Source organism: Schistocerca serialis, chromosome 3 (assembly GCF_023864345.2).
Source record: "Schistocerca serialis cubense isolate TAMUIC-IGC-003099 chromosome 3, iqSchSeri2.2, whole genome shotgun sequence".
Taxonomy (NCBI): Eukaryota; Metazoa; Arthropoda; class Insecta; order Orthoptera; family Acrididae; genus Schistocerca; species Schistocerca serialis.
The window spans coordinates 1091399442-1091415397 of record NC_064640.1 but is presented as its reverse complement, the minus strand read 5'-3'; the positions used below and the strand labels follow the sequence as shown (position 1 = coordinate 1091415397).

Below are 15956 nucleotides of genomic sequence, written 5' to 3'. Positions count from 1 at the left end.
CTGATCATCAGATGGAGCAGGTCTGTAATTTGTTCCCTCAGCCTTCATGCTTCATCTGCAATCTGCTCTGACAGACACCATCCTCGGGTATCCGTGTTATGTGATATTCCGAGTGTCATCTACACTCACGGGCACGATTCTTGTGTGTTATGTTTTCAGTCCAAGCTGGTTGGTAGAATTCTGTTTGCGGGCTGTCCCTGTTTGGGGACAAGGATCGGCAGGGCATGAAACCCTAATCTTTCATCTTTCAGTTAACTCAAATGTCGAGTGTCACTTTTTTCATGTACTGCGGTTACAAATATAAGAAAATACAAAATGAAAATTTCTCAACATAGTCATGTTTCTTTTCAGTATGTTTCTCAGATCAGTACACTGCAATGTAAATATTCCATTAAAAGAATATATTTTTGATTGTTTCTTCAGTCAAAGATGCATTGCCTTTTTGACTTAACAATCAATGTCAAATCATTGTCCCTCAAACAATGCTGCAGGGGTTTGACAACGTGAGACCATGGCTTTATGGAGGATCACCTAGAATTAGCTGCCGTCTTTTCTGACATGATTTTAAATCAATGCTACCATCACCGTTTCTTTTGCTTAGGGTTTTGAATCTAGGAATGATGCAAACAATCAGCAGTTTATTTCTTTCTTATGTGATCTTGTTTTCTCCTCCCTAGCCCCCTTTCTTCTTTCATTTGGTAGCCTTGAGCAAATTGAATATTCCTGATTTTGTTTGTATTTATTAATCTGTTTGTGCCTCTAATTCTTAAAAGACTTCATTATGACAGTAATACTCTGAAGCAGGAAATTTGGGGAAAAAGAGCTGCATTCATTTATGCTGTTGTAAAATGGAGGAATTGGTTGTAGTTGGAAAATTTAATGCTGGTCTTCAATATTTTAATTGTTATAGTTTGGGGTATGATTGTTGTAATTAGAAAATGAATGTGTGCCTTGTGCACTATGTTGTTACAGTAATTTGGAGTTTATTTTGTACATCATCTGGTGTAAATTATAACATTTTAAGCAAAAACTTCTGTCTCTCAACAGCTTTCTTAATAACACTATTCCAGTAACTGGATATGCATATTGAAATATCTGTGTTGTATATTAGATTCTATAACCTGTACTGAGGCAATATTTTGCGGTTGCAAATTTTCTTGACTATTATTAAGTGTGTGTGTGTGTTGCTTATGCCCTACATACGAGTCCTCCAAGCTACTGATGATCTGACCAATGTACGACATGCCAAAATGCTACGGCTGCATGGGGGGATACAATTAAATCCCATCCCCCCCCCCCCCCAATTATCTCTCTCTCTCTCTCTCTCTCTCTCTCTCTCTCTCTCTCTCTCTCTCTCTCTCTTTCAAAGATCGGCAGGTTCAGGAATCTAACACAGAAAGAATTTAATCACGGTTTCTTTTTCATCTCTATCATACAATGTAGTCCAATTTTTTGCTAATACAGAAATAACATTTTGTGATTTATGTTGTGTACTCTTCAAAAGATCTAATGATGTCCTCATTCCTTTCTTATAAACAAAACAAGAAGAAACTGACAATAATTGTCATTAAAATAAAACACAGAACAGTGTTCATCCACACTCTGCAAACCACTATGAAGAGTATGACAGAGGGTACATCTCACTGTACCAGATATTAAAGCTTGTTCATATTTCCTTTCCTCCATCTTGTACTTCAACTTTTCTTCCTTAAACTTATCCTGTTTCTAACTACTCTGATTTGCTTTTGTGGTTAGTGTGAATTTAAACTCAGTTGCCATAAATATCTAATATGTTTTATTGAACAGTGAATGGATTATTTTATATTTCATCTAATGCTGTTCTGCTCTTTGTTACGGCACAAATGGTGTTCCCTACTTTTGTGCAATTTTCACGCAACTTGAAAAAATGGTGAGATAAACAACTAGCTTCATGATTTATTTATGTTTTGAATGTACCACAAATGTTTTGAATGTAACCAAAAATGCTTGTTGTTGTAAAATATACTTTCAACTTGCCTCCTTCACTAGCTGAAAACCTTTTTAGTTTCTCATGTTACCCCTGATGTCTTCTTTTTGGTTGATTCATTTATAATAACATTTTACTGTCCTGAGTAGTACCTGCGTATAAATATAATTTTATTTTTATTTTTAGTGATGTGCGTTTTTATGTGCATATTCTTTCAGTCCTGTGTAATGTGAGTCTCTGTTTAATGGTATGGTTATGTTGTCTTCAGACTTAAAGAATTGATGTAGAAATTTATAGTTTTCAGCATGTGGTTCAACAGATCCTAATTGTGTTCCTAAATTGGAAAAGTCCTAAAAACAGAAACTATAAAATAACTGTATAGAAATTTTGGACCACCATTGGTTAAATATTTTACTACCAACCCAAGAAATAAATTGGGAACAATGTGCAGCATCTTATTCAGTGTAAAAGAAAACTCAAATTTAGTTAAAAGTGGACCACTTGAGTTTGCTAAAGGCATAGAATCATGTGTTTCTAGTGTTCTTAAATCCATTCAAAACCCTCGAAAAGAACAAAAAACTAAGAGAATATAATATTGAACTTACAGGCCTAAGTCTGAAAACAACATTATAATTGTGTGTATTTGGTTTTGTTTCTATGCTGTTGACATCCTGTACTGTTGATTTTAAATTATATGTGAGAGTTGATGTTTGGAAGCTAAGTGCAGGAAAGAAGACCATGAAGTGAAATCCACCCTTTATGTTCTCAGTTGGCGGAGAATGTGGGCAAAGAACTGGAAATCTTTGAGGTACCAAATGGTCAAGGGCTGTGATATTGCCCTTTTAACGTCACTTAGAGTAGACATAGTTCTCTTAGTCCCAAGTGTAAGACAACATTTTTGGTACCTTACAATTTCAGTGGTTTCCATTTACAATTTCTGTTTACAGTGCTCATCATCAAATGTTTTGGTGTTGTTATTTGATTTCATATAAATAACATAGAGGTAGTTATTTCACATACTATTATGTTTCTGATAGCTTTTTCTCACAAAGCATACTTTAGGCTCATATTTTATTGTAAAATATTTAAACTGACAGACATATAGACTTACATTTTCTGCATGTCTTCTGTCACCAGTTTCACCTCTAATATTGACTGCAAAGCAGAAGTGATCAGCATAGAAAATGATGGAGTGAGGGTGGAGAGGGGGAGGGGGGGGGGGGAGAAATGTAATATTGAAACTAAAATCAAGAAAGAGAGCAGTCAATTGAGGATACAATGAAACATTTGGGACCTCATTAACTGCAGGATCATTCTAGTAGAATAGAATTGTATAAAAGATTACTGCCAAAGAGAAGTGTTAGAACTTCAAGTTTAACACATATATTTAGGAACAACACAACAACACATATAAGTCACTGAGTAAGTTGACCTGTGTACAAGTCGGCATTCGATTTAACACTGAGTCTCAGTCTAGCGGCCGCTGCTCAGCTGGCCGCTTAGGTGGCACAGCTGCTGCATGGCTGGCAGACAGCACCGCACGTAGAGGACATGTGTAATTGCGCGGCAGCACTTTGAATAATCGGCGAGTCACAACACTTTTCCCCCCTTTGAAATTGTTGCACTGGTCTTGATGGAGGTGTCCTGGAGATGGCTAACGTCCATAGGCGTTGTTTGACTCGCCGTAAAGTCTCGAGGAGTAGGCTTCCCGTACGGACGGAAGTGTCCCCGATGATAACGGGTTGAAATGACAGGAGACGTGGGCGATGTGTCGGCGTCCGTTGGAGAAGGAGGCGAGTAGCTGTACTCTGACAGAGGATGATCCTCCGGTTCCTGCATGGGCACGTCTCCTGGTGGCGTCCGTTCTGGTGCTGGCATCGCAATGACGGTGAGAGGGCTGCGTTGTGAGTATTGAGAGATGCCAAGATCCCGAGCATCAGGTAGAGCCAAAGGTGGTGTGGCGGCATTCAGAACAGGCGTTGCTGGCACCCGAGGCCGAAGCTGGTCCAAATGACGCACTGCAACACCCATGTCCATCTGGATTTCATACAGGCGTCTGCCACAGTGTCGTAAGATGCGGCCCGGGCTCCTTTTTGGCCACCTGCCATATCCCCGTACCCAGACGAGGTCGTCGGCGGTGAACCGGCCAAGGGAAGGCACCCGCGGCCGTGAGGAGGGAGGCCGCAGAAGATGAAGTAGCGTGCGGGGCTGTCGCCATGTAAGAGCTCAGCCGGGCTGTGATCACCCATGGGGGTGAAACGGTAAGACGCCAGGAACAGGAGAAGCGCATCATCAGCAGCAGAAGAAGTCAGAAGTTTTCGCATCTGAGCCTTAAATGTGCGGACCAGCCGTTCAGCCCCACCGTTGCATTGTGGATGGAACGGCGGGGCCGTGACATGAGTAACGCCGTGACGAGCACAAAAATCTGCAAAGTCGGAAGAGGCAAATTGCGGACCATTATCAGTAACAAGAGTACAGGGGAGGCCTTCCAAAGAAAAAATGCAGGCGAGAGCACTGGTGGTTGCCACGGTGGTAGGTGACATGCAATGGACAATGAAAGGAAAGTTAGAGTAGGCGTCAATTACAAGGAGCCAATAAGTACCTAAAAAAGGTCCCGCAAAGTCAGCATGAATGCGCTGCCAGGGCTTCTCAGGCGAAGGCCACGGTGACAGAGATGACTTCGGGGCAGCGGCCTGTGACCACTCACTGGAAGTGACAGGAAGTAAGACCCCTGACGCAGTGAGATGATCCAACTCCCGTTTAACCCAATTTCGAAGGGCCACAGGAATGGGCAGAGCCCGAAAAAACTTAGGCCGAGCAGTGGGTTTGAGCGTAATATGAGCTTCAAAGTCGTTCGCACGGCCTAAACTGGGAGAAAAAAGGGACAAAAATGTAGTCGACAAGGAATCCAGTTGAGCATAAGGAATAGCGTCAGAGACAATATTGACAGAGTCATCTATGGAGAACCCAAAAACGTGAAAGGCATCGAAACCAAAAAGATTTTCTGCGTTGGCAGAACTCCGGAGATGGGAACTTGCCCTTCAGTATATCCTCTCTTCTCGTTATCCGCCAGGCCTCAACCTCTGCTAATTTCAAGTTGCCGCTGCTCATAGCTCACCTGTCTTTCAACAACATCTTTGCCTCTGTACTTCTGCCTCGACTGACATCTCTGTCGAATCTCTTTGCCTTTACAAATGTCTGCTTGTGTCTGTGTATGTGTGGTTGGATATGGGTGTGTGTGCAAGTGTATACCTGTTCTTTCTTCCCCCTAAGGTAAGTCTTTCCGCTCCTGGGATTGGAATGACTCCTTACCCTCTCCCTTAAAACCCACATCCTTTCGTATTTCCCTCTTTCCTGATGAAGCAACCGTTGGTAGCGAAAACTAGAATTTTGTGTGTATGATTGTGTTTGTTTGTGTGTCTATCGACCTGCCAGCGCTTTCGTATGGTAAGTCACATCATTTTTGTTTTTAGATATATTTTCCTGCTTGGAATGTTTCCCTCTTATTATGCATTCAGTTAACTAAGTAGAAATCAGTAATATCTTATCTCAGTGAGGAACTTGAAACTTTCAGCGCACGTCAGGAGCATGGAGAGGTGCTCTTCCTCTACTTGAAAAGAACAGTTGACCACGCACTGAGTAGATAGGTTCCTAGTAGAACAGTTCATAATGGGATGCAACCTCCATGGTATACAGTCACTGTAAAGAAAACTTCTAAAGGAACAGAGATTACTGCATAATACGTGTAAAACAAAGTGTAGGATTATAGATTGAGAGAGGCTGGACGAAACATGTTTGGCTGTCAAGAGAGCAATGCATGAAGCCTTCAATGACTACTGTAGCAGAATATTGTCAAATGACATTTCACAAAATCCAAATAAATTCTGGTCATATGTAAGGGCTGTTAGTGGCACAAAAGTTAGTGTCCAGTCCCTAGCAAGTGAGACAGGAACTGATATTGAGGGTAGCAAAGTAAAAGCTGAAATTCTGAACTCGATTTTCAAATGTTCCTTTGCAAATAAAAACCCAGGAGAACTGCCCCAATTCAATCCTCGTACACTGAAAAAATGAACGAAATAGGTATTAGTGTCAGTTGTGTTGAGAAACAGTTGAAATCATTAAACAAAGCTCCAGACCCCGATGGAATCGCAGTCAGATTCTATATTGAATTTGTGGCTGAGTTATCCTCTCTTCTCACTGTAATCTATCCAAAAAACCTTACCCAGTTTTTGGAAAAAGTTACAGATCACACCTGTCTACAAGAAGGGTTGTAGGAGTGACAAAACTACCATCCAGTAGCCTTGACATCAATTTGTTGTAGATTCTTAGAAAATATTTTGAGCTCAAACATAATGAGGTATCTCGAACGGAACTACCTTCTCGAATCAACCAGCATGGTTTTCAAAAACATAGATGATATGAAATCCAACTCTCACTTTTCTCACATAACTTGCTGAAAGCGTTGGATCAAGGCAACAGGTAGATAGTGTTTCTTGATTTCCTAACAGTATTTGATTCTGTTCCACACCTACACTTACTGTGAAAAGTACGATCATATGGGGTATCAAGTGAAATTCGTGACTGGATTGAGGACTTTTTGATAAGAAGGACACAGCATGGTACCTTGGATGGAGAGTCATCATCAGATGTAGAAGTAACTTCAGGTGTGCCCCAGGGAAGTGTGTTGGGGCCCTTGCAGTTCTTGTCCATTAATGACCTTGCTGTAAATCAGGATTTTTGCAGATGATGCAGCTATCTGTAATGAAGTGCTATTTCAGAGAAGCTGCATAAATATTCATTCAGATCTTGATGAGATTTCAACATGGTGCAGTGATTGGCAACTTGCTCTGAATGTTTAGAAATGTATAAACTTAGTATCCTGTGACTATAATATTGGTGAGTCACTGTCGGAATCTGCCAACTCGTACAAATACCTGTGTGTAACACTTTGTAGGAATATGAAATGGCATGATCACATAGGTTCAGTTGTGGGTAAAGCAGGTTGTAGACCTTGGTTTATTGGTATAATAATGGGGAAATGCAATCAGTCTACTAAAGAGATGCTTAAAAGTCATTCGTGTAACCCCCCCCCCCCCTCCGCCCACCACCCTAGACTATTGCTAAAGTGTGTGGGACTTGTACCAGATGAGACTAGCAGGAGACATTGAATGTATACAAAGAAAGGCAGCATGGTCACAGGTTTGCTTAATCCATGGGAGAGTGTCACAGAGATACTGAAGGAACTGAAATGGCAGACTGTTGAAGACAGGTGTAAACTATCCCAATAAAGTGTATTAGCAAAGTTTCAAGAACTGTCTTTAAATGATTACTCTAGGGATATACCACAACCCCCCCACATATTGCTCTCACAGGGGTCGTGAAGATAAGATGAGAATGATTACTGCTCACACAGAGGCATTCAGACAAATTCAGACAATCATTCTTCCATTCTCGATACATGAATGAAACAGCAAGAAACCCTGATAACTGGTACAATGGGACTTACCCTGTACCATGCACCTCCTGGTGGATTGCAGATTATAAACGTAGATGTGAACTGACAGTCTCTTACATGTGCATGAGGGAAACATCTAATCACCTTTATTTTACCAAGACAAAAATTATGATTTAATAAAGCTTCTAACCTTGACAGGAAATAATGGATTAGGCTGTCCGTAAATTATAAACTAACATTATTGTGATGATGGAAAATCTCATATAAAGACGTGAAACAAATACTAACAAAGAGATAGAGGGGCTGGCCAGTACAGCCAATAGATACACAAAACATAACAGAAAATTTACGTATCCTAGCTTTTGGAACTTTGTTCCTTCGTCAGGGAGGAGAGAGGGGAAAGAAGGGGAAGAAGAGAAAGTGGATTCAGTTACTCACAACCCAGGTTATGAAGCAACAGGGTAGAGGTAAACAGGGAGGGTAGCAAAGATGGAGGCATGGGTGTATACTCTACAGTATGTCAACATGTTGCCTTGACCTGTTTGATCACCAGGTCTGGCTCCAATTCAGTGCACACGGGACATCGTCGAACAACTCCAGTGTCTCTCAAAAACAGCATTAACCATCCCTGTTTTGATGACAATGTGAAACAGGCATGGAACTTCATCCCACAAACTCATATCCAGCACAGTGCATGCACGTTTACGTGCTTACATTCGGGCAGTTACACTGGATTTCAATGTATTAGTGTATCACATTTGCAATGGTGTATCTCGCACTTATATTATCCTGTGATCTTGCAACGTTAATCACTTAAATAAGTTACTTAGACATATATGTTCCTGAAATTTCATTACTCTACGTTAATTACTTTTTGGTGTTGCAATTTTTTTTTTTTTTTTCAGTGTACATGATGACTACAATAATACATTATAATGTTTCTCCAGTGGTTTCAACATTAACTTTTTAACAGAAAAGATTTTGCTTACAGTTCATTTTTAAGTTAACATTTCTAAACTTTTTAACAATCCATATTAAAGCTAGCAATAGTAACTATATTAGTAATTGCTACTGTAAACAGTTACACATATGAACATCAGTTTTGAATAATGGGTTTTGAGTGTAAATAATGTTTTATGTAAGTGTTTGCATTGATACTTAAAATTAAATGTCATGTAATGAATGTCCACTGTTTTGTTGGATCAAGTTATTTACGAACGCGATGTACTGTGTTCTTCCATTAGAGAATGAGACTGTATTGTTTATCGGTTTCATTACAAAGTGCTAATAAGCTTTTAGTTAGAAAACCTTCTATAACTGGAATTATTAATATGAGAAAAATAGGAACAATGAAGGAACGGAAGATCAGTTGCAGAAACAAGAGTAGCTCTGAGTTGCAAGAGTGGTTGCTTTTCCCACACATGTAATTAACTGGCATTATCACCACTATTAACTTACCGTGGTTTCACATCTCATCTGTTCATTGTTCCCCATGTCCTGCCCTTCTGTTCCCCCTTCCTATTAGACCATATATGCCTCTGTTACTGTAATCGATATGTAAACAATATTTTTCACATGACCATTTTTTTTTACAGGTTGTAATATTTGACATTGCAGCTTTTGAAAATGGAGCAGGATGTTGTGCCCTCTTTCCTATTGGAGTGTTTCTCTGTGATCAGAATTGGAGGCAGACAATTCACTTGAACTTCCATTGCTGTTGTTGATATCTTTGAATCATGTTGTTTCTTTGTGATTAATAAAAAAATTATACAATCCAATGGTTTCTTCACCTTGTCTTTAAAAATTCCAGACCTATTGTTCAAACACATATTTTGAGAGTTATGCATCCGAGCATTTTTGTGGAAAGTGTGTTTCACACATACGTTCAAGATAAATTGAATAATGACCCCCATTTTGTGTGTTGGGGAAAATAATTTGATACAGCTAAATGCATATTCAGGTACACACATTTGCTCGCGCCTGAGACAAAGTGAGAGTGATTCAAAGGAAGAATTCACTACTTTTTACCTACTTTCTGAATAACTCGTACTTTCATCAGAAATGTCACAATGCAAAGTTGATTAGATAAAGGGACAAAAATGAGAGCAAAATATAATTTGAATATCAGAAAAAATAACCAATTAGTGTTTGCGTAATACTTTACGGCAAGCCTAAAATTAATTTTTAAGCATTGGGAAATCTGGGATGGAATAACAATAATATGGAATAGGATAGCTTTCTGCTCCCCACCTAGAGGAGACACTGAGTGGCAGACTGGCACATTGAAGGAAGATTTTTAGATATTAGAAAGTATGGGACAGTCCTCATCTAGCAGGTGTGGTGGTGTGAGGCCGGAGTGGGAGCAGGTAAAGGCCTAGATATGTGAGACAGAGAGACTAGCAAAGGTTTAGGTAACGGGGTTTACAGGAGTGAAGAATATGTCACAGCTAGAGTTTCTAGGCTTCGTTCCTGTGGCCCCACACCTCAATGCCCTCCCCTGCTCCCATTCCAACCTCACACACTATTACGTCCCCCTAGTACACCTCTCTCTGTCTGTCCACCTCCACACTCCCAACCAGCAGAGACTCCCTATGCTGAGGTGGGCTCTGTCCATTAGATTACACTCGTAAGATAAAAATAAACATTATGCAGCATGAAAGAATTATCTGTGTGGGATGGAAATATGTAGATGTGATGTACGTGCACAGACACAAAAAAAAAAAAAATTACAATGTCAGAAAAATTGAATGATTTATTCAAGAGAAAGAGCTTTACAAATTGAGCAAGTTGGTCCACCTCTGACTCTTGAGCAAGTTTGGCATTGATAGATTTGTTGGATGTCCTACTGAGGGACATCAAGCCAAATTCTATCCAAGTGGCGCATTGTATTGTCTAAATCATGAGCTGGTTGGGTGGCCCTGCCCATAATGCCCCAGACATACTCAGTTGGGGAGAAATCCCGTGACCTAGCTGGCGAAGATAAGGTGTGGCAAGTATGAAGACAAATTGTGTGTGGGCAGGCATTATCTTGCTGAAATGTAAGCAAATGATGGCTTGTCATGACGAGAAACAAAATGGGGTTTATAATATCGTCAACAGATGTCTGTGTTGTAATGGTGACACAGATGACAACCAAAGAGGTCCTGTTATGAAAAGAAATGGCACAGTAGACCATCAGTCCTCGTTGGGCTGTATGGCAGCCAGCAGCCGGGTTGGTATCGCACTGCTATCTGGTGTGTCCCCAGGCACGTCCCTGGTCTGGAATTGCATTGACTGGAATATAATTGGCTTCAGTGATGAATCCCACTATGAACTGAGCCTCAATGATCAGCACAGATGTGCCTGAAGACGCCCCAGACGGTGGGATACCACCTTGAATGTCACATCCCTTACGGTCCAACTACCAGGACTGATGATCTGGGGTGCGATTTCTTTTTGTAACAGATCCCTTTTGGTCAACAGACGACTATGCTGTAGGGGTGACATGGATGTCACCCCTACAGCATAGTTGTCTGTTGACAATACTGTAAATCCTATTTTGTTTCCCTTCTTGGCAAGGCATACATTGCTTACATTTCAGCAAGATAATACCTGTCCGCACACAGCTTGTCCTCATGCTTGCCAAACCCTACCTTGGCCAGCAAAGTTGCTGGATCTCTCCCCAATTGAGAATGTAAGGAACATTATGGGCTGGCCGTTAGACCACCTCGGTATTTTGACTATCTACAGTGACATTTGAATAGAATTTGGCATGATGTCCCTCTGTTGGACATCCAACAACTCTATCAGCCAGAGCCAAGCTTGTATAAGGGCCAGAGGTGGACCATCTCATCCAATTTGTGATGCTCTTTCTCTTGAATAAATCATCCAGTTTTTTCTGAAACTGTAATTATTTTTCTGTCTTCACATGTATGTCACATTTACTGATTTCAGCCCTATTTGGTATTTCGATAATTCCTTCAGTACCTAAGTGTTTTTTTGAGTATATAGTATCTGACAGTTTCTTTTTTTTCAATATGCTTGTCTGCTGCCCATTGCCTGGTGAGTAGCAATCTGTCCTATTTCATATTGTTAGAATTAACTTTTGACACTCAATATTTATGATGCAAGCAAACTGTTATTGCCACTTGACATGATGGTGAATGGTACTCTGTTAGCCATTGGCACAAATGGATTGACATGATAAAACAAGGCTCCACAGCTTTTACAAACTTTTTGAATGTGATAAATACAGCTTACTGCTGTCAATACTTTTGTTAATTACAATTTTGATCGTTTGTTATTTTCAAGCATACATGTCGGGTGCTACGACACATTTGAATTACTGCAAATGGACAAAGATGACCAGACTCATTTCTCTTCAGTAGAAACAACTATCGACAAGAGAAGAAACTTAATGTCATTCAAATCTACTTTTTCATTGGTAGAGATCTTTCACTCATGGGATTAGCAGCAGAGATTAAAAAGAAGCAGCAGCAAACAGATCCAAGGCATCCATTGTTTGGAGCTCATGTTCTTCCATCACAACTCCTTATAATAGTATCAGCTCTGGAGAACTAAGTCCTGATTCATTTTCTTGTAACAAAATAGACTGGCATTACCTTCCAGTTAAAAATGTGAAGCTTTACATGAATGTCCTACATGCAGTTTTTTTATACTTGTGCTCTTTGAGTTCCTGTCCTAGAATACATTAAAATATTAAAAAATGTGTAAATTAATCTTTGAAACAATCCAAACCTTTCAATGGAAACCAGGAAAGACTTAGAAACATTATAATTTAAAAAAAAAAAATCTAGGAAAGGTAATGTAAGGAACAATCAGGGAAAGTCTGCTGTACCCTTCCTGTTGTGTATTGTGTTATTGTTATTCTTAATTTTTTAAAATTTGATAATGGCCATTAAAGACCATGCAGAATAGCAATTGCACATTACTAGAAGCTGCCTTTGCATTCTTCCTCCAACAGCCCGTTGTATTTGCTCATCGTAGAAGCCTTTAAAGTTGTAACTCTGGTCAGTCTGAGACGCCGCCTAGATTTAATCCAGCCTGTCAAAGATCCCTTTGTCATTCCCCTGAACCACGTCAGAAACTTTAAGGTTGTTTCCAAGAGTATTAAAAATCTGTTTTGTCATCCTGACCTTCAAACTTTCGTCTTCCTGACTCGACAGGTGCAGGCAGTATTTCTCGATTTCTGAACAGCTTTTGACTTAGTGCCAGATTGATGCTTATTATCAAAATTGCTACCGTGAGGGGTATCGAGTGAAATTTGTCACTGGAATTGAGGATATTTTGGTAGGAATGACTTACATGTTATCTTGGGTGGGGAGTCATCATCTGATGTAGAAGTAACCTCAGATGTGTCATAGAGAGGTATGTTGTGACCATTGCTGTTCATGTTCATGTACATTAATGACTTTGCAGACAATATTAATAGTAAAGCACTCTTTTCACAGATAGTGCATTTATCTAGAATAAAGTACAGTCTGAAAGAAATTGTACAAACATTCGTCAGATCTTGATAATTTCAAACTTTCTTTTAAATGTTTGGACATGTAAAATCGTGCATTTTGCAAAATGAAGAAAACGCAGTGTGGTATGACTACAGTATCAGGGTGTCTTGCTTGGATTAAGTCTATTCATACAATTACCTGGGTGGAGCACTTTGTAGGGATATGAAATGGGACAGTCATATAGGCCCACTCAGGGGTAAGGCTGGCGAAAGAGTTAGATTCTTTTTTGGTAGAATACCATAGAAATGCAGTCATTCTACAAATCGTTTGTATGATCCATCCTAGAATATTGCTCAAATGTGTGGGACTCGTATCAAAATGGATTAATGGGTGATTTGAACGCATGCAGAGAAGGGCAGATCAAATGGTCACAGGTTTGTTTGACCCAAGGGAGAGTGTCACAGAGATGCTGAAATAACTGAATTGGCAGACGCTTCAAGATAAGATGTACCCTATCCTAAGAAAGTATGCTTACCAAAAGACGACTCTAGGAATATGTTACAACCTTGTAACTATTGCTCCCATAGGGACCGTGAGGACAATATTAGATTAATTACAGCATGCATAGAAAGATTTAAATGGTCTTGAAACATGAACAAGCTTTAATATCTGGTACAGTGAGATGTACCCTCTGTCATACTCTTCATAGTGGTTTGCAGAGTGTGGATGAACATGTAGATAGCATCATCAAGAACGCAATCAACGTGTCTCTGAAACTTGAGCTTCTCCTAGTCTGTTGTGTCACAAACGTTTTGACATTATTATACATACAAGACTGCAAAGTGGAAAGTGTACATTCCAAGATTGTTTCACACTATGAATGAGGACAACCCGAATCGAAGGATGGAGCACTACGAGTGGTCTGAAGGCATGCTTCACGAAGATGAATGGTTTGCAGGGAAGGTTATCTGGCCTAATGAGGCACAATTCAACCTGAATGGTAATGTAAACTGTCATAGCTGCGTGTATTGGGCTGCTGAAAATCCTCATGTTCACATGGACAAACATGTTACTTCACTTGGTGTTAATGTGTGGTGTGGTCCGTCATAGTATTGTTTCTCTGACCCATTCTTCTTTGAAGGTACATAACTGGTGAGGTGTATCATATGCTGCAAACATTGATTTTATTAGCCATCCAAGAGGTGTTTGGAAACAAAAGATTTTTACCTACAAGACTGTACTCCGCCTCACCACCACAGAGATATCAGATTCTACTTAGATGAAAATCTACCTGGACGATGGATAAGTCGAAGAGGAGCTGTCAAGTGCCCACCAAGGTCACGGGACCTTAAAATTCTCGACTTCTACCAATGGGGGACCTCGACAAACAAAGTTTACCAACAGAACCCAGCTACACTGAATGAGATATGAGAGACCATCAAGACATCCTGTGCAGCTACCACACTGGCAACACTGACAGCTGTACTTCAGTCAACAATTCAGCAACATTGATGTTGCTTGGCTGCTAACAGGTGTCACTTTGAACACACAAAATGATCTTCCTCCCATGCAAGAATTTTGACACTATGCCATTTTGTTCCATCAATATTGACTATCAAAGAGAGTCTACATTTTTCTGGACCCCTCTGTATTACCACTGTCACAGTTTCACTATTTTAGACAATGGGACAGGCACAGTTTTTCCCTAACTAAAGAATATAATTTATTCTTCACCAATGAAGCACAACATTGAGAGAAAATTTTGGAATTCGGTACAGTTACGTTGCAAATTTCAAACTCACAGTTATTCATCTAACAGATGTGCTTTTTAAAAAGAAATGCTGCACATGCAATGCCCGGGATTGTAGCGACGGCACTGTACTTTGGGAGGAGAGTGACAAAAATACTGACAGTGACAAAACAATGAATGTTAGTGAAGTTAAGAGTGTCTTACATGATAACTGCAACTGAAAGGTTTGTTTTTGTGCGTAATTTATCTACAGTGTACTACAAAAAAAGTGGTTAAGGGTAAATCACATTTTGAAAAGCTTTTGTAAATGGGCAACTTGACAAATTATTTTTAATTAAGTTTCTCTCTTTTTCGAAATTAAAGGTGCAACTTATATTCAGTCCAATTCGATGTGTATATAATTTATGATAACTATGAACAGACTTTGAAATATGCCTACATCACACCAGGTATACTTAACTTATTTCACTGACCCACACAGATGCTCATGTCCGGTGGAAGTCTCCTCTAGTTCCCCCACTTTTGGCCAGAAGCCTTATTTCAGATATCACAATGTCATGACTCACAGCTTTGCACATATCGTACACTGTTAAGGCAGACACCGATACAGCAGTGAGAGCTTCCATCTCCACGCCCGTCTGCCCTCTACACTTTGCCGTGCCAGTTATAATCACACAGTTGAGAGCAGAGTCCAGTTCAATGTCCACAGCCACAGAGGATAAAGTTATGTTATGACACAGAGGGATAAGGCTGGACGTCTGCTTGGACCCCACAATTCCCGCCAGGCAAGCAACGCTAAGTACGTCACCTTTCTTCAGGCCATTTTCTCGTACGAGTTTCATCAGTTTGGGTCCCACAAAAACCTTTGCTCGTGCTATAGCAGTCCGTTCTGCCACCAGCTTCGAACCCACGTCGACCATTTTCGCCCTGCCGGTCCGGTCAACATGAGTCAGACTTCCGGACTGTGCTCCCAAACTGCAGAAACGCAAGAGAAGACAGAGGGCTGTGCTCTGTGTGTTTGTCTTGTTAGGAGTCCTGCATTGCACATAATGCTTGGAGTACAGGGAAGCAAAAGAAACTGTTTTCTAGCTTCAGTCACTACACTCAAATTATGTGACAACAACTGAAACATCTGTGTATCCGACACAAACAGGGGCGAAATATTGGTTTCTGAGAAGAAGTACTTTTGAAAATCTTGTTTCTGAAGGTTTAACAACTTCCGACTTTGTGCCTTCACGACATCACTACAGCCATCAAGTTCAGTGCCACCTGGAACAAAAATACAAGCTGTAACAAAGAACACTTCATAATCTGAAAATAGGTTAACTACAAAAGAAT

General features: G+C 40.2%; 2 protein-coding genes across 2 annotated transcripts in view; one reads left to right on the top strand and one right to left on the bottom strand.

The window, feature by feature from the left end:
• The window catches only part of LOC126471514 (uncharacterized), a 218595-nt gene extending 209449 nt beyond the window's left edge, over positions 1-9146 (top strand). The window contains exon 9 of the mRNA XM_050099735.1: positions 9017-9146. The gene's annotated coding sequence lies outside the window, so the exon portion shown is untranslated. The remainder of the gene's footprint in view (positions 1-9016) is intronic.
• A 5957-nt stretch (positions 9147-15103) lies between these two features.
• LOC126471396 (molybdenum cofactor biosynthesis protein 1-like) lies at positions 15104-15538 on the bottom strand. Its single transcript, XM_050099521.1, has one exon. It carries the CDS (start codon positions 15536-15538, stop codon positions 15104-15106), a length of 435 nt encoding a protein of 144 aa, XP_049955478.1.
• Positions 15539-15956: the final 418 nt, after the last annotated feature.